Here is an 18,274-nt window from a genome sequence, read left to right as displayed (position 1 = left end):
GTAGCTCAAACAATCAAACTATTTCTGTTAAATCTGCCTGATTCTTGCCAGAAATCAACCAGAAAGCATAATCAACCAGGGGAGACTTCTCTAGAAAACAAAACAAGAAAGGAGAATGAATCCACCTAAATCATATCAAGTCTCTGATTCTGGCAGGGCCCTCATTGACCTCCTTGAATGCCAGGCTGGCCTCCTGCCCATTGCCCCCTCCTGATGTTCTCTTTCTTGTCTGGCAAGGGGAATATAGGTCCTTGGCAAATATGCTCTCAAGTTCCCTAAATACAAATAACAGAAAGAGAAGGGAAAGGAAGGGAAGGGGAGGGGAGAAAACACAGGGGAGGGAAAGGGAGGAGAAGAGATAAGGTAGGGGAAGGGAGGAGAGGAGGAGAAAAGAGAAGGGGAGAGACAGGAAAGGGAAAGGGGAACAGAATCTCATCCCACATCTCAACTAAGATTTATTTTGTCAACTGAGAAATGAGGCGGCAGGGGAGGAAAAAAAGTGAAAGTTGACAGAAGGAAGGAAAATGCTGAAGCATGGGGAGAAGTGAAAGAGGAGAGTGAAAAAGATGGCTTGAAACTCAACACTCAGAAAACTAAGATCATGGTATCTGGCCCCATCACTTCATGGCAAATAGATGGGGAAATAGTGGAAACAGTGACAGACTTTATTTTTTTGGCCTCCAAATTCACTGCAGATGGTGACTTCAGCCATGAAATTGAAAGACACTTGCTCCTTGGGAAAAAAGCTTTGACCAACCTAGACAGCATATTAAAAAGCAGAGACATCATTTTGCCAACAAATGTGCATCTAGTCAAAGCTATGTTTTTTCCAGTAGTTACATATGGACGTTTGAGTTGAACTACAAAGAAAGCTGAGTGCCTAAAAATTGATGCTTTTGAACTGTGGTGTTGAAGACTCCTGAGAGTCCCTTGGACAGCAGGAGATCCAACCAGTCAATCCTAAAGGAAATCAGTCCTGAATATTCATTGGAAGGACTGATGCTGAAGCTGAAACTCCAATACTTTGGCTACCTAATGTGAAGAACTGACTCATTTGAAAAGACCCTGATGCTGGGAAAGATTGAAGGCAGGAGGAGAAGGGGGTGACAGAGGATGAGATGGTTGGATGGCATCACTGACTCAATGGATGTGAGTATGAGCAAGCTCCAAAAGTTGGTAATGGACAGGGAAGCCTGGCATGGTGCAGGCCATGGGGTCACAAAGAGTCAGATGTGACTGAGTAACTAAACTGAACTGGGGAGAAGGAAGGACAAAACACAAAGCAAGAAGAAAAGGGACAATGAGGACAGAGCAGGGGAATAAGACAGCCCAGAAGATAAAGCAGGTTTCATTTCTCTTCTGCCTAACACCTGACTTTTGTCAGCCTGTACATGCAGACTTGCTTAGAAAAGACGGTTGTACAGTTTATTTTTGCCTTTAAAGACTTGCTCACTTCATTCTTAGACATAGTCCTCTGGGAAGGGTGCCCCAGTGACTGAGTCTCACTTAAACTGAGCTCTCCCTTCAGACCTGGACAAGCCACACTCCAGGCAGAGAAGGCTGAGGCACTGTCAGGCCTGGCCAGTGGCCGAAGGTCAGTGGAGCACAGGACCTCCTTGACCGCTCCATATCCCAAGTCCTGTGGAAAGAGCCCCCCACCCACAATGAGGCACAAAAGATCTCTGCTTTTCAATACCCAGCCTTCCAGAGAAGGACCTTACTGCCAACAAAGCGATCTTATTGTTTTCCCAAGCATTTATTTACCCCTTAATAAATAATGATATTAGGTCTTTGGAGGAAAGAAGGAGAGAACTGCCAATAGGAGATTTAATTTGCTATAATCAACCCCTCTTAGCATGCAGAGTCACATAGTACAAGTAAAAGAATTAATCTGTACCAGAAAGAATTGCCTCTTTGGTGTTATGAATCTAATCACTTACAAAGCTGAGTCGGCATTTTGGGTTTAGATGGAGCTCTCAGGAATAAAAGCCACAAGATCAGGTTTCAAATGTGATCTGAATGGTACCCTTCATTGAATTTGGGGGCCTTTGGATTATACAGGGAATGAAATGCAAATAGAGGCACTGGGCCTCTTTTAGACACCCCCTAAATGTTCAGACAGACATGTAGGGGATGAATAAATACTTGCAGGCCTCTGGGCTGCCTGTGTGAGATATTCCTTCTTGATTCCATTCTCTAGGATGGATTGTCAGACCTGCCAATCATCTCTGGCACCCCCATTATATTTGGGAGATGTGTTTGCTCTGTGCCTACTGTTTTATAATCCTCAGAGGTGGAATTTCATAGCCCAGCAATGCTTTTGCCTTTGACATTCTCCTAAGCAGGATTTATTGCTTCCAAGATAGATGTGACTTGAATCGATTATGTCTTTTAAGCAGTCACTCTGGAAGCAGCCTCCAGGTTCTCTGGAATACTTTTTGCCTGACTTCATTCAACTTGCAAGCTGATGTCAGAGTATTTCATCATAATCTAATACTATTAAGAGTCCTCTGGGTATGGAACTAAGAAGGTTATTACACCAACTAAGTTCAGGATGTGGTTGCTACTCTTGAAGAGCTTATGGCCTGCAACACACAAACATCTATTAATATCACAAAATGCAGCTGAACGGAAGGAGGTACCTAGAAGTTATATTTACCTGCTATTGACCTCTCATTATTGATGAACTTAGAAAATGAAGTAAGTACATTTGTTCATCTTTGGAACTGAGACAAGAGGCAATGCCAAAAAATGAATGGAAAAGACCCAAATTTCCAAAATGCTCAATAAAGATTCTCATTAAAAATCATATAGCTGTGGTTGTCTATTTCAGAATTCAAAACTACACATCACCCCAGCCATTCCAAAAATGTTGGGGTTTCTCAGTATTTTATAAGTTTGGCAACATTAATCTTATAAAGAGTTATTTCAGAGGTGACTGAGCCTGGGGGTATTAGATAACATGAATCTAATTGACTTCAGCCATAGACCTAGATTCATAATCACAAATAATGTTTCAAAAAGTTAATGGCTTTAGAAGAAAATAAATGTTAGTATTTTTAGATTGATCACAACTCACCTCATCCTATATTAGTCCAAAAGATAAGAGGGAAGGATCTTTGAAAAAATAAGAGGCAAAGAAATAACATTTCCAGATACTATACCACTTTCTTACTTGAATTTCTATGATCATTTTTCTCTGGAGAAAGATTCAACTGATCTTCCTTTTAGAATGTATGACTTAGCAGAATATCCACCATATCTTGCTCCATGTTTCCCTAGCTATTTAAATGAGAAAATTCTAGCAGGCATTGATTTGGTACCAGGAGAGAATGAGATAATAAAATATTCCCACACAGTTCAGTTCAGTTACTCTGTCATGTCCGACTCTTTATGACCCCAGGGACTGCAGCATGCTAGGCATCCCTGTCCAACACCAACTCCTGGAGTTTTACTCAAACTCATGTCCATTGAGTCAGTGATGCCATCCAACCATCTCATCCTCTGTCACTCCCTTCTCCTCCTGCCTTCAATCTTTCAAAGCATCAGGGTCTTTTCAAATGAGTCACTTCTTCACACCAGGTGGCCAAAGTATTGGAGTTTCAGCTTCAGCATCAGTCCTTCCAAAGAACACTCAGAGCTGATCTCCTTCAGAATGGACTGGTTGGATCTCCTTGCAGTCCAAGGGACTCTCGAGAGTCTTCTCCAACACCACAGTTCAAAAGCATCAATTCTTCCCACACAGTAACCACATAAGATATTTTAGCCCCACTTGATAAATAAAGAAAAATTTGTAATCAAAGCCATAAAGGATACAAGTGGTTAAATGAACCCTGTACTTAGGGGGAGAAAATATTTCCTTAAGCAACATTAAATTCTCAAAATCCACTTCTAGGCACTAGTAAGCTCATATATAAGGAGAGGGGAAAGATGAATGATTTCTTACTCCCTTAATATTTTGCAAACAGGAGTTTACACAACATCATCAAGGATGCATTCAGATGGTTCCCTTGGCTGTTGTATTAGCTATAGGATTGGGTCCAGGCACTGATGAAAGCTAATCTTTTCAAGAACAATTTGCTCTCTTTTATTTGGTAAATTGTTCTAAATTTCCATTTTTTCCCCTGAGTTTCAAAATTGGTGGTTGTAGCTTCACAATCTTCCCTTTCTCCACTAGTCAGGCCTGGGGAGAAAGGAGAGGCTGAATGGGTTGCTCATAATAAAGGGGAAAGGGGAGAACAGTGAATAAAAATGAAAGGCTTTGCATAATTTGGGCCACCTCAATACAGGGGCTCAAAATGCCATGGGACAGCTTCAAGCATTGACAGGTGAGAAATGAACAAAACTTTGCTGGTCAAAGTCTTATTGGTGTAAGATCAAGGCTTCACGATTAATTTTAAATAATAAAACATAAAAAACCACCATGATAGAAACAAAAGCAAAGAAACCACAGTAGAACATCTGATACAGAGCAGAACACAGGAAATCACCAACCATTCTGACCTCTCTGCTGTTGAACAGAAAAAAAGCTCAGGAAGAAAGCTCTATGAGAAAATAGAACAACATCACCAGACCCAAAGAAAATTTTCTTAAACATTTCTAGATAAGGAAGAGGCAGACATGAAAATAAAATCTAGTTCAGCTTGGCTTCACAAACACAGAAAACCATCAATTCTCTTAAGACACCTGGTGTTTGTCCATCAACATATCGGGAAAGACCCACCAACAAAACCAGGAGTAGATACATTATTTTTTAAATATTTCAATAAAAGAGTGAACAAGGAATAACCTTGAAGAATCACATCTCAACAAAGCATGCAATGAACTAAATATCTTCTGTAATTAATTCACTGCTAGAATTAAAAAGAAAAAAAAATAGTGCTGCTTCGCTTACTGGTGGTGCACCAAATGTACCAAAATATTCATTAGTTACTCAGTGATGCTGTTTGGGATAAGTACTGCTCCACTCCAAAGCCTCTGCCAGCTTTGATGCCTGCCAAATTTGTATGTAAATGGGTTTTCACTTTCCAAGGCTAATGGGAGATCTGTTAAATTCTCAGAGACAACACATATATTATTTTAAGCCCTGTTACTTTGACTTAAAACCAAGCCACTTTGATACTAAATCCAAAATAATACTTAATTAGAAATCCAATACTCAATATATCAGAATGTCCATTACACAGCTGTTTATCACAAAGTCAGTCATAATGAATGTGACAGATGAGTGTTTTTGCACAGCTTATACCAAGAAGAAAACAAAAAAGGTTACCACCCACTCTATATAGGATTTATTGATCTTTGTACCTGTGCATCCATTAAGAGGTGCCTCATCAATATCATGGAACTCTTGAGCGTCTCCTTCTCAGTGGGAAGAAAAGGGTCTTGGTCCTCCTCCAGCGCCTTTGACTTGGTGACAATAAAATGGGATATCTGGTCATTTAGGGTGTGCAGTGACTGGACTGCTGCAAAAAGAAAGAAAGAAAGAAAGAAAGTCGAATCACAGTAGGTAACTTTCAAAGAGAAATTGGCTATAATTTTTGAAGGGAAAATTGAGGGTGAACACATAAGGTATAACCCAGGCAGGTGTCAAGAACCCTTACATCCATGGGTCTCTCCAACACACATTTTTAACGGGTAATAGACTGAACACTCTCCAAATCATGAGCCTATATGGAAATGCTTGGGGGTGCAGTTGTGGGCAAAACCAGACTGGATGCTTACCCTCATGGAGAGTTCAGTCTTCTGCCAGTCACTGAAAATAAACAAGTTAGCAAATACTTCTATGAAGATGACACATAAGTGTTTATGAATTAAACAGAGATTAGTAGGGCATGAGGGGAGAGCTCTATGGTAGATTTACATTTACAGTAATACAGTTGGCTATTTTACCTCTAAACAGATGGTCTCTATCATTAAGTTTAATGAAGGGATAGTTTGGCCATGCTTTCCAATCAGTACCACACGTGTACCAGGAGGACTATTGTTTCTCTACCATCCATGTGGCGCTTGCTATCTAACATGGTACAGATTTTAAGATTTCACTTTTTTAATGCTTTTTACCTCCTTTTCTGCTTTCTCCATAATAAATGTGGTAAGAGTAGAGATTTTCAAAATAATCTCTTGGTTTATGTTTGGTGTATGTCCAATAACTAGGAAAGGTCCTAAAAGTTAGAGGGTGCTTGATAAATGTTGGTGAATTAATTTCCTTACATTCCCTTGAAATAAAATTTCTTTCCTTATTGAATTTCTATAACTTTCAGGTAAATCTATCCTTTCAAACCAAGAATAAGTAAAACCTACACATTCTCAGGAAGTCACTGCACTAATCACCATTCTGAGGATGCAGAGTAATTATCAAAAACTAGTATTCAATAGAATCACTCTGAGAACATCTGCCTTTGACCATGAGGGAGTAAGAATATTCAGATTACCCACTTGCTGCAAATAACTAGAAAACTGTATAATATATCAGAAACAAATACTTTTATTTTTTTTTAATTTTATTTTATTTTTAAACTTTACATAATTGTATTAGTTTTGCTGAACAACAGCAAAACACTGTGATCCTTTAGAAAAGATGAAAAAGTTGAGTTCTATCATCACCAGCATTCTGCAAAAATGGAATGTCCAGACCACAGCATGGGAAGAGAAATTCAAGGAGAACCCAGCTCTCACACTGAATTGAGAAGATAGAGATTGGAAAGACTAAGTCTGCTCTAATTTGCAAGACAAATCACTAAGAAAGAAGGAATTACACAGAGATGTCTAGAAATCTGCACAGGAGTCTCTCTGAGTTGCTGGCTAAATATCAATCCTATATATGGGTAAGATTAAACCCTACATATCTGGCAAGAGAAAGTTCTAGGAAAAGACAGTCACATTTTGGGGAGCTGTAAGCCCAATAATTCCAAGAGATCTTACAGGAAAACAAATTGTTTTTATGCTCACTGGCCAAAGCGGAGGGTCTTGGTTGGAATTCACAGCACATTCAGCAGAGACTCCAAAAGGATAAAGGTTTAGAAATAAAGCTAAATGATCCTTAGAATAAAGGCAACTCCAGGTCTACCCAAAAGGAGTTTAAAAGTAAGCCTTGTAAGGATCAAACTGATCTGCCCGTAACTAAAATACTTGCCAGGGACGACCCAGAGGGATGGAATGGGGACGGAGGAGAGAGGAGGGTTCAGGATGGGGAACACATGTATACCTGTGGCGGATTCATTTTGATATTTGGCAAAACTAATACAGTTATGTAAAGTTTAAAAATAAAATAAAATTAAAAAAAATAAATAAAATAAAATACTTGCCAGGAAAGAAAAATGAGCTTTTTTTTTTTTTTTTTTTTTTTTTTTTTGGTAGAGGTATAACACAATCTGGGCTTCCCTGCTGGCTCAGACAGTAAAGAATGTGCTTGTAATGCAGGGGACTCAGGTTTGATCTCTGGCTCAGAAAGATCTCCTGGAAAAGGGAATGGTTACCCAGTATTCTTGGTTATCCAGTATTCTTGCCTGGAGAATTCCATGGACAGAGGAGCCTGGCAGATTCCAGCACATGGGGTCAGATAGAGTTGGACACGACTGAGCAATTAACATTTTCACTTTTCATAACAAAATCTAGCACTCAAAATGCAAAATTCATAAGGCTCTGTATTCAATAAAAAATTACTAGACATGTAAAGAAACAAGAAAGTGTAGCTTGTAGCCTGGAGAAAAATCAGTTTATAGAAACAGACTCAGAAATAACAAGTGATAGCATTAGAAAATATGACTATTAAGATAGCTACTATAGATATTCTTTGTATGTTCAAGGTTGTAAAATAAAACAGTATTACGACGAGGATAAAAATATAATATTTAGACCAGAACTAAATAGAGCATCTAAGGATGAAAAATGCATTATCTAAAATGAAATTTTTACTAGAGGAGATGCATAGCAGATTAAACAATGAAGAAGAAAATATCAATGAAATTGAAATTTTATAATAAAGCTATCTATAATGAATAAACAGAGCCTCTTTGACAATATAAAGCTGTCTGATATACATGCACTTGGAATCTGAGGGGGTAGGGTAGTGGCAGGGACAGAAAAAATGTTTGAAGAAATAGTGAAAAATTTTTTTTTCCAAATTTGATAATACTATTAACCTCTGAATACAAGAATCTCAATAAACTTCAGGCAAGACAAATACAAAGAAAACTACACCAAGGCATATTATAATCAAATTGCTAAACAAATCAACACACAGTGAGAAACAGAAAATCTTTTTTTTTTTTTTTTGGCAATGGCATGGAGGATCTTAGTTTCCTGACCAGGGATCAAACCCACACCCTGTCCAGTGGAAATACAGAGTTTTAACCCCTGGACTGCCAGAGAAGTCCACAAAAATCTTAAAATCAGCCAGAAGAAGAAGGCATATTGCATTTGGAGGAAGAGAGATAGGAATATCAGACTTGTCATCAAAATCTATGAAAACCAGAAAAGAATCTATGACTGTTAAAAATACTGAAAAAAACACTTGTCAATCTAGAATTCTATAACCAATAATAGTATCTTTCAAAAAATGAAGGTGAAATAATGACTTTTTTAGATAAACAAAAGCTGAAAAAAACTTCACCAACAGACTTTCATTAAAAGAAATGTTAACTGTCCTTTCTGTGTGCTTAGTCATTCAGTTGTGAACAACTCCTTGTGACCCCATGGACTATAGCCTGCCAGACTCCTTCTATCCATGGAATTTTTCCAGGCAAGAATATTGGAGTGGGCTCCCATGCCCTCCTCCAGGGGATCTTCCCAACCCGAGGATCAAATCTAGGTCTCCCTCATTGCAGACGGATTCTTTACTGTCTGAGCCACCAGGGAAGCCCAAGAATACTGGAGTGGGTAGCCTATCCCTTCTCCAGGGAATCTTCCTGACCCAGGAATCAAACCAGGGTCTCCTGCAATGCAGGTGGATTCTTTACCAGCTGAGCTACCAAGCAATCCCAGAGTAAGCACTACAAATAGAAAATAAATCAATGATGATTTTGAGCAATAGAGAATCAGTCTCAGACAACTGAGCATAGAGTTGCAGCTACAAGCCATGAAATAGGAAGAATACAGAATATGACATCAGAGCAGATTTTCATTGCACAAGAAGGCTCTAAAATACTTTCCTGGACTAGGGAATAAGCTTGGCTAAGACAGAGAAAGATGAACAAAGAAAGGAAGTATGGGACCTGATTCCTGCCTAACTTGAATCCTTGAACTCAGAAGGAGATGGTAGAAAAACACTCAGATAGATTTGGGGATCTGAAAGCAGAGTGACTCAAAGTCTTATGTCCTACCCTGGGCACTGGGTGGGGGGGGACAACCTCACAGTGCACCTGCTCATATGAGGGTAGAAACAACAGTCGCATGACATTTCAGGTCCAAGAGGATCTGAGATGGCACTACTGCCCTACCACCCTCACTCCTCCACCTCCAGTCTCCCTTAGCATAATGAAGACTGGATATATCTCCAGCGAGTCCAGAAGTACTCAGAAGGAGATTCATGGACCCCAAGATAGGATAATTCACTAAGTCCCCTACATACAAACTTTCAAGTTGCAAACTTTCAAAGATGTGCTATGCTTCTGGTTCCAGCAAGAACCAAAACTGATGCCATCAACATTAAGCATGAGTGAAATTGCAGCTTGCCCCTGTCTCCTAATTGCTGATGATCCTTCAGCTCTACTATCTCCCACCTCTTTTCCCTCCTCCATTCAGCAATTCTTCTTGCCTCTTCACTCAATGCCAGTCCCAATATGCCAGCTGAGGTACTGTCTACTGTACTTTTCAAGGCACTGTACTATCAGATCAAAACTTTTTTTTGCATTTATTTGTTGTATATGTATTATTTGTGTGAAAAGTATTATTAACCTATTACAGTACAGCACTATATAGCCAAATGTGTTAGTTGGGTACCTAGGCTAACTCTGTTGGACTTGTGAACAAATTAAACTTAACACACTCTCAGAACAGAACTAATTCATATTTAGGGGACTTACTGTATATATTCCTCCCAATAACCCAGAGAGAAGAGAAAGAGAATGGGCAGGGGAGTAATTTGAATTTATTTATTATTTATGCAGAAGGTACTAAGTTTTCAAGCAGAAGGGACTGAGTTATTATCAGTTGAAATGTTGGCTCCAGATCCAAGTAGAATTTCATTATAGAAAGGTGAAAACAACAACAAACAACTTTTTGGAATTGTGACTATAAATTTTTAAACACTCTATATATCTTTTCTCTCTTACTTGCACACAGGAAGGTTGGAGCACACTGAGCTATCAGTTCAGTTCAGTTCAGTCACTCAGTTGTGTCCGACTCTTTGCAACCCCATGGACTGCAGCAAGCCAGGTTTCCCTGTCCATCACCAACTCCCTGAGTTTACCCAAACTCGTTTCCATTGAGTCAGTGATGCCATCCAACCATCTCATATTCTGACATCCCCTTCTCCTTTCACCTTCAATCATTCCCAGCATCAGGGTCTTTTCAAATGAGTCAGTTCTTCACATCAGGTGGCCAAAGTATTGGAGTTTCAGATTCAGCATCAGTCCTTCCAATGAATATTTAAGACTGATTTCCTTTAAGATGGACTGGTTGGATCTCCTTGCTGTCCAAGGGACTCTAACACCACAGTTCAAAAGCGTCAATTCTTCAGTGCTCAGCTTTCTTTATGTACAACTCTCACATCCATACATGACTACTGGAAAAACCAAAGCTTGTTGTCAAAGTAATGTCTCTGCTTTTTAATATGCTATCTAGGTTGGTCATAGCTTTTCTTCCAAGTAACAAGTGTCTTTTAATTTCATGGTTGCAGTCACCATCTGCAGTGATTTTGGAGCCAAGAAAATAAAGTTTTTCACTGTTTCCATTGTTTCCCCATCTATTTGCCATAAAGTGATGGGACCAGATGCCATGATAGTTTTCTGAATGTTGAATTTTAAGCCAACTTTTTCACTCTCCTCTTTCACTTTCATCAAGAGGCTCTTTAGTTAGTTCTATGCTTTCTGCCATAAGGGTGATGTCATCTGCATATCTGAGGTTATTGATATTTCTCCCAGCAATCTTGATTCCAGCTTGTGCTTTATCCCGTCCAACATTTCTCATGATGTATTCTGCATATAAGTTAAACAAGCAGGGTGACGATATACAGCCTTGACGTACTCCTTTCTCGATTTGGAACCAGTCTGCTGTTCCATATCCAGTTCTAACTGTTGCTTCTTGACCTGCATACAGATTTCTCAGGAGGCAGGTCAGGTGGTCTGGTATTCCCATCTCTTTAAGAACTGTCCACAGTTTATTGTGATCCACAGAGTCAAAGGCTTTGGCATAGTCAAGAAAGCAGAAGTAGATATTTTTCTGGAACTCTCACTGAAGTATAAGGCATCCAAATAACCTAACAGAATCTAGCACCAATCTCTGCATGATTTATGCCTCATTTTCCATCCTGCCTTCCCTTCCCCTACCTTCCAGTACATGGACATAGCATTCTCACCAACAAGCCTTTCTCCCCACGTCATTCTGAGAATACCTCAGTTCCCAAGTCCTTTGCCTATAGACACCACTATTAACAAAACTCATGTGATTGCTTGGAAGGAAAGAATTATTGTCAATGTATTTCACTCTAACCAGGCTAGTGAATTTGCAGTTTTCAGAATGCATCTATTACAGGCTTTCTCTATTCTTTTTCCAGAAAATCGAGGCTCAGTAACTAACATATGCACTAAATTTCACTTTGTTCTAAATTCAAGGTGCACTGAAAGTGTCAACACTCCCTTCTCTTCTCTTCTTTCATAGAGCTTACCATATTATGTTGTAATTGCCTAAGAATCCATCTGTGGTGGATTTAATTATTGGTTCCCAAACTCTTCCTCTTGAACCTGTTCCTGTAAAGCCCTCCCTAGGGACCCTTCTTTGTGGAGACACAAACTTCCTGTCCTAAATGATATCAGGATTTGCCATGTGACTTGCTTTAGCCAATAATTGTGAGCAGATATGAGTCATGCCATGTCCAAGCAGAAACTTTAAAAGTCATCATGTGGTTCCACTATTGCTATTTCCCCTTTGCCAGAATGTAGAAGGCATGCAAGTGAAAAGCAAACCCTTGCTACTATAAAGCACCAAAACTGGGGGAGAGCGGCATTTTTTATTGGAGCAGAGCCTCATGGGGAGAAGGCGATGGCACCCCACTCTAGTACTCTTGCCTGGAAAATCCCATGGATGGAGGAGCCTGGTAGCCTGCAGTCCATGGGGTCTCGAAGAGTCGGACACGACTGAGCGACTTCATTTTCACTTTTCACTTTCATGCATTGGAGAAGGAAATGGCAACCCACTCCAGTGTTCTTGCCTGGAGAATCCCAGGGACGGGGGAGCCTGGTGGGCTGCCGTCTATGGGGTTGCACAGAGTCGGACACGACTGAAGCGACTGAGCAGCAGCAGCAGCAGCAGAGCCTCATGAATGCTGACTGCTACACAGTCTCTGGACTAGATGGTGACTCAAAAGCAATAATGGAATTTTGTTCATCATGTATCACAGGTGCTTGGCAAAGAAGAAACACTTGGGAAAAGTTTAATGGACAAATAAATATAGTTGTTTTGAGAGTATGGATCCTAAATAATAATAATTAGAAGAATTACAGTTTGTTGAATGTCTATCATATCAGGGGCTTTTAAAGCCTCTGTGCACAATGAGGAGGCGCTAATAATGTGAGTTCTAGGACCAGAAGCCTGAGTTCACACTCAACTCTGATATTTACATAACTGGCAGTTATATAACATAACTGCCCAGCACAATGTAAGCATCCAACAAATATTGGCTGTTATTATTGTTAAAGATAAATCATAGATGCAGAATCTGAAGCTCAGAAACGTGCACAACAGATGAGACCCAAAGGCCATGACATGACTTTCCAACTCCCATTCTCATAATCTTGCCACAATACCCACACTCCTGATCCAGAATAATGTCTGGTTAGAGAACACCACCACAAGTGGGGTGTTATCCCACCAACACCAGCCAAGTGGGACATAATAAAAGTAAAGGCAGGGAACAAGTCTAGAGGGTTTTTTTCTTTTTTGGCAAATGTAAATTAAGCAGATGGCAGAGTGCCTTGCACAGTAAACATTTCATGTACTAAAAATATCTAGGACTGAAGCCCTTCACTGATGCTCCCCTATCTCTACTTCTTGAATCTTCTCTCTCCATCACATAGTTCCTTCACTGATAATAATTATTATTATTAATAATATTACAGCAAACACCTATGGGGACTCAATATTTGCAACCATGGTGTTACATGTTTAATAGGCATTATCTCACTTAGTCACCCCAATGATTCTATTGAAGTGTCATTATCATCGTTCCTATCATACAAATGAAGATACTCAGGTTAAGAGATTCATCAAGGATTATGTACTAGTCAGAAGAAGACAGGACTCATATCTATGCAGAGCCTGCTCACAGAATTCCTGCATTATAACACCTCCACCCCACACACCCCTTGTTGCTCCATTGTGCTGTGTTCTCCTTTGGGCAAACATACTGTCCTTCTGGTCCCCTACCTCTTGCCATTCCATTTTCATCATTTCCTTCAGGATGCAGCCAAGGAGGCTGAATTGATGTGTTTCCACCTAGGGTACCACACCGAGAAATCCTAGGCATAGAGAGTGTCAGGCTGGCTGTGGGGTATCACTTGGTGATATCCTCATAGTTTTAAAGGTGAGAAAACCGAGACCAAGAAAGATGATCCAGCTCTCCAAAGATGCTCTGGCCGTCAGTTTGAGAGTATGAATTCTAGAAGCCTGGTCTCAATCTTGTCCACCTCTCCAACTAGCTGTATAACCTTGAGTAAGCTGCTTAAGGCCTCAGCTTCCCCATCTCTAAGTGGGGATAATAATAGGAACAATTTCACAGGGTTTCTGAGTTACAATAAATGAGATCATTTGCACAAAGCTTGTGGCACGTAACTCTTACGTGGTATTTACTATTATGATTATTCTAGTTTGTACCTCAAGTCTTTAACTTACTGATATTAACTAGTTGCTATGTTTGTAACTGAGTGAAATTACTGAATCTTTGTTATATAAATAAATCAAGGTGGTCTCTGTGTATTAGTCTACGGTGTTTATTTCTTCACTGCAGGCTGAGACCCATTAGCTCAAAAGGCAGCAGGTGCCAAACGCAAATGTTTTACATCCAAATATTTTAAATACAGACTAAATAAGCAGATTGTTAACTATTTAGAGCCTTTCTGCTTTGCAAGGGCTTCCCAGGTGGGCTAGTGGTAAAGAACACACCTGCCAATGCAGAAGACATAAAAAGAAGTCTCCGGCTTCCCTGATGGCTCAGATAGTAAAGAATCCACCTGCAATGCAGGAGGCCTGAGTTTGATCCCTGGGTCATGAAGATTCCCTGGAGGAGAGCAAGGTAACCCACTCCAGTATTCTTGCTTGGAGAAACCTTTGGACAGAGGAGCCTGGCAGGCTACAGTTGAAAAGGTCGCAGAATCGGACACAACTGAAGCAACTTAGCACGCATACACAAACTGCTTTGCAAACCCACAAAACTGTGCCGAATCTCTGCTAGCCATTGGTGAGATAAACCCTGGTACATAAAGATCCCAAGACCCTAGTGGTCTCTGACCCAGACTCCCCACTGTGCTGGTGAGTGACATCACCCGGACACCTAAGTCCCCTGGAAGACCCCTCTCTCCCCAATGAGTTCCTTGCCCTCCTCCTCTCTGAGTATTGACCTTCTGCATTTCTGGATAGTCTCTGGCTGTGCAGGATTTCACATGCGAACTACCAGAGGGTCATTCAATAAAGCCTGTGTGAGCTACTGCCACCTAGTGGTCATATCTTTCCCTTGATGAACCCCAAGATCTCTTGAACACCCTCCATTACCCATTTGTCTATTCGTTTTATATCCCAACTACAATGAGTCCAGTGCATCATACAAAATGAAAATGCAACAAATGTAAGTTGAATAATTAGAAGTAATAACACAAGGAGGAACCTTTTCTTCAAGGCAGGTCACTCTGTGTTTTTAGCTTCATGTGTGTGCTAAGTCATTCCTGTCATTTTTGAGATTGCATCCAAGTACTGCATTTGGACTCTCTTGTTGACTATGAGGGCTACTCCATTTCTTCTAAGGGGTTCTTGCCCACAGTAGTAGATATAATGGTCATCTGAATTAAATTTGCCCATTTCAGTCCATTTTAGTTCACTGATTCCTAAAATGTCAGTGTTCATTCTTGCCATCTCCTGTTTGACCACTTCCAATTTACCTTGATTCATGGACCTAACGTTCCAGGTTCCTATGCAATATTGTTCTTTAAAGCATCGGACTTTACTTTCATCACCAGTTACATCCACAACTGGGCATTGGTTTCGCTTTGGCTCTGTCTCTTCATTCTTTCTGGAGTTATTTCTCCACTCTTCTCCAGTAGCATATTGGGCACCTACCGATCTGGGGAGTTCATCTTTCAGTGTCCTATCTTTTTGTCTTTTCATACTGTTCATGGGGTTCTCAGGGCAAGAATACTGAAGTGGTTTGCCATTCTCTTCTCCAGCAGACCACATTTTGTCAGAACTCTCCACTATGACCTGTCCGTCTTGGGTGGCCCTACATGGCATGGCTCATAGTTTCACTGAGTTAGACAGGCAAGAATACGTGAAGTGTGCTAAGTCACTTGAGTCATATCCAACTCTTGTGACACTATGAACTATAGCCCTTCAGGCTCCTCTGTCTATGAGATACTGTAGGCAAGAATACTGGAGTGGGTTGCCATGCCCTCCTCCAGGGCATCTTCCAACCCAGGAATTGAACTCACATCTCTTATGTCTCCTGCATTGGCAGGCAGGTTCTTTACCACCAGGGCCACCTGGGAAGCCCTCATGTAATTTGTCTGGTTACATCTATTTCCCTCTTCTTCTAATAAAAGAAACTCTCATTACATTTTGGAGAAACACCCATCTCCACTTGTGGTTCATGTAGGGCTGATGCCATTCCCAGGTCACAGAGGTGAACATGATGTCATCCAGACCTTGCCATCCAAAGCATTTCATCTCCAAGGCAACAGTGGTTGGTCCAGGAGCGGCCTTGTAACCTAAACATGCCCAATAAGATTTAATTCCAGAATCATCTGATGTAACTATTAAAAAAGAGAAAGCCTCTTTTCCAGTTGAGTTTGCTAAACTGGTTGAGTTTGCTAAGAATGTGGAGCAGCCGGTGGTCTTCTTAGCCATCAGCTAAGGAGCCCCAGCCTGAGAATAAAGCCAGTGGAGTGAAGAGGGAATTCTCATCCACAGACAGGGAGCGAGATTCTTGATACTATCAGTACGGCTTTGGGATTCAGCCACAGACTTCTCAGGTGGATCGCTAAATTTCCTTCTTTTCATTAACACATTTGGGTTGGGTTTCTGTCATCTGCAATCAAGAAGTCCTGATGACTGGAAAGAAGCCTGTACTTTGTCTTCATTGTAATAGTTATTAATGTGAATAACTTTTAAAGTCTGCCTCTCTGGCAGATTAAAGAGGATCTTAAATTTTGTGAGAAAAACCAGGAATCCAGTCTTCCGCCATAAGCAGGACTTTAGACATATGGTTTCAGCCATCTCTAAGCACCACAGACGACAGCCCAGTCACTCTGCAGCAGGGCTGAACCCCTTATCTGGATGATACCCTAATTCCTGGCCCACAAAACTGTGAGCATAATAAGGTGACATTCTTTTTTGGGGGGATGGCTTGCTCTGTAGCAATGTTGTTGTTCATTTGCTTAGTCGTGTCCAACTCTTTGCAACTCCATGGACTGCAGCACTCTAGGCTTCCCTGTCCTTCATGATCTCCTGGAGTTTGCTCAAACTCATGTCCATTGACTCAGTGATGCCATCCAACCATCTCATCCTCTTTCACCCCCTTCTCCTCCTGCCTTCAATCTTTCCCAGCATCAGGGTCTTTTCTAATGAATTGGTTCTTCATATCAGGTGACCAAAGTATTGGAGCTTCAGCTTCAGCACCAGTCCTTCTGGTGAAATATTCAGGGCTGATTTCCTTTAGAATTGACTGGCTTCATCTTCTCTGTGGGGCCTGCAATGCAGGAGACCCAGGTTCAATTCCTGGGTCAGGAAAATCCTCTAGAGAAGGAAATGGCAATCCACTCCAGTATTCTTGCCTGGAGAATCCCATGGACAGAGGAGTCTGGCAGGCTACAGTCCATGGGGTCGCAAGAGTCGGACATGACTTAGCAACTAACTACACCACCACCACCACCCACCTCTTCTGTAGCAATTGATAACTGAAAGTTCCATGAGGTCAGCAACCAGGTATTTTCTGTTCATCACTGCTTCTCTAGCTCTAAGCACAACACCTGCCACACAGGGGTGCTTGAAAAAATAAAGATTTGTGCAAAAGAAAAAAATGAATAAACAAACGAAGAAAACAGCCAGCTTCTCTCCACTTTGTCTGCTCCACGAGCCCATCATTCTAGAATCAGCTGTTATGCACATTTTTCTCCATTTGGCCTATAAAAATCTCGACCAAATAACGCTGTTCTTAAAATGTATGATGGATTATAGAATGAAAAGCCATATATATGCTTTCTTACCTACCTGAGTTTAGGCAATTGAATCATAAAACCCAGTTTATTTGGTTGGTGGTTCTGCATGTGAAATGATGTTAAATTTATTTCATGTTATTCTGGTCTACAAATTTTAAGAAACATGTATTTTTATAGCAGGCTTATTTGTATGAAGTGCTCATTTGAATTTCACTGTATATTAATGAGTATTTATTTAGGTTTCAGATAAGGGTAGCACATTCATGGGTTGGCAGAGGGAAAAATAACAAGTTTCAATATTTTGTGTCATTAGCAAAAATTGAAGGTACACAGAAAATGTCTTCATGTTTTCAGAAGAGGGATAGCAGCTTAGCATACTATGCCTCTGTTTTTATAAATCAGATGAAGTGTAGGCATGAAATAGTAATATTATGACCCTAAACACTCATTTTATACAGACGAGTCCAGAAGTCACTAAGATGGGCTATTGTACATTTTACAGAAAAATATACCAAATGAATCATATCATGGGGCACAGCCCTGCCGCAAGAAGCACCATGGATTTTATGATCTTGTCATTTATATGGTCCATAGATATGAACTAATGATCAAATTTATCCCTACATGTTGAACAACCTTTGCTTTTCGAGTATCTCAAATTCTTTGATGTATTTTGCATTAAAATGCTAACCAGT

At 40.4% G+C, this 18,274-nt stretch overlaps 1 protein-coding gene across 1 annotated transcript in view; it reads right to left on the bottom strand.

Annotated features, from left to right (window-relative positions):
• The window catches only part of KAZN (kazrin, periplakin interacting protein), a 1,366,410-nt gene that overhangs the window by 1,017,253 nt on the left and 330,883 nt on the right, over positions 1-18,274 (bottom strand). Inside the window, exon 2 of the mRNA XM_025287229.3 lies at positions 5,308-5,465. Within this exon, the coding sequence (XP_025143014.2) occupies positions 5,308-5,465 (158 nt within the window). The remainder of the gene's footprint in view (positions 1-5,307; positions 5,466-18,274) is intronic.

This window comes from Bubalus bubalis, chromosome 5, assembly GCF_019923935.1.
Source record: "Bubalus bubalis isolate 160015118507 breed Murrah chromosome 5, NDDB_SH_1, whole genome shotgun sequence".
NCBI classification, from domain to species: Eukaryota; Metazoa; Chordata; class Mammalia; order Artiodactyla; family Bovidae; genus Bubalus; species Bubalus bubalis.
Note: the sequence above shows the minus strand (reverse complement) of the source record. Positions and strands in the feature narration are given on the sequence as shown.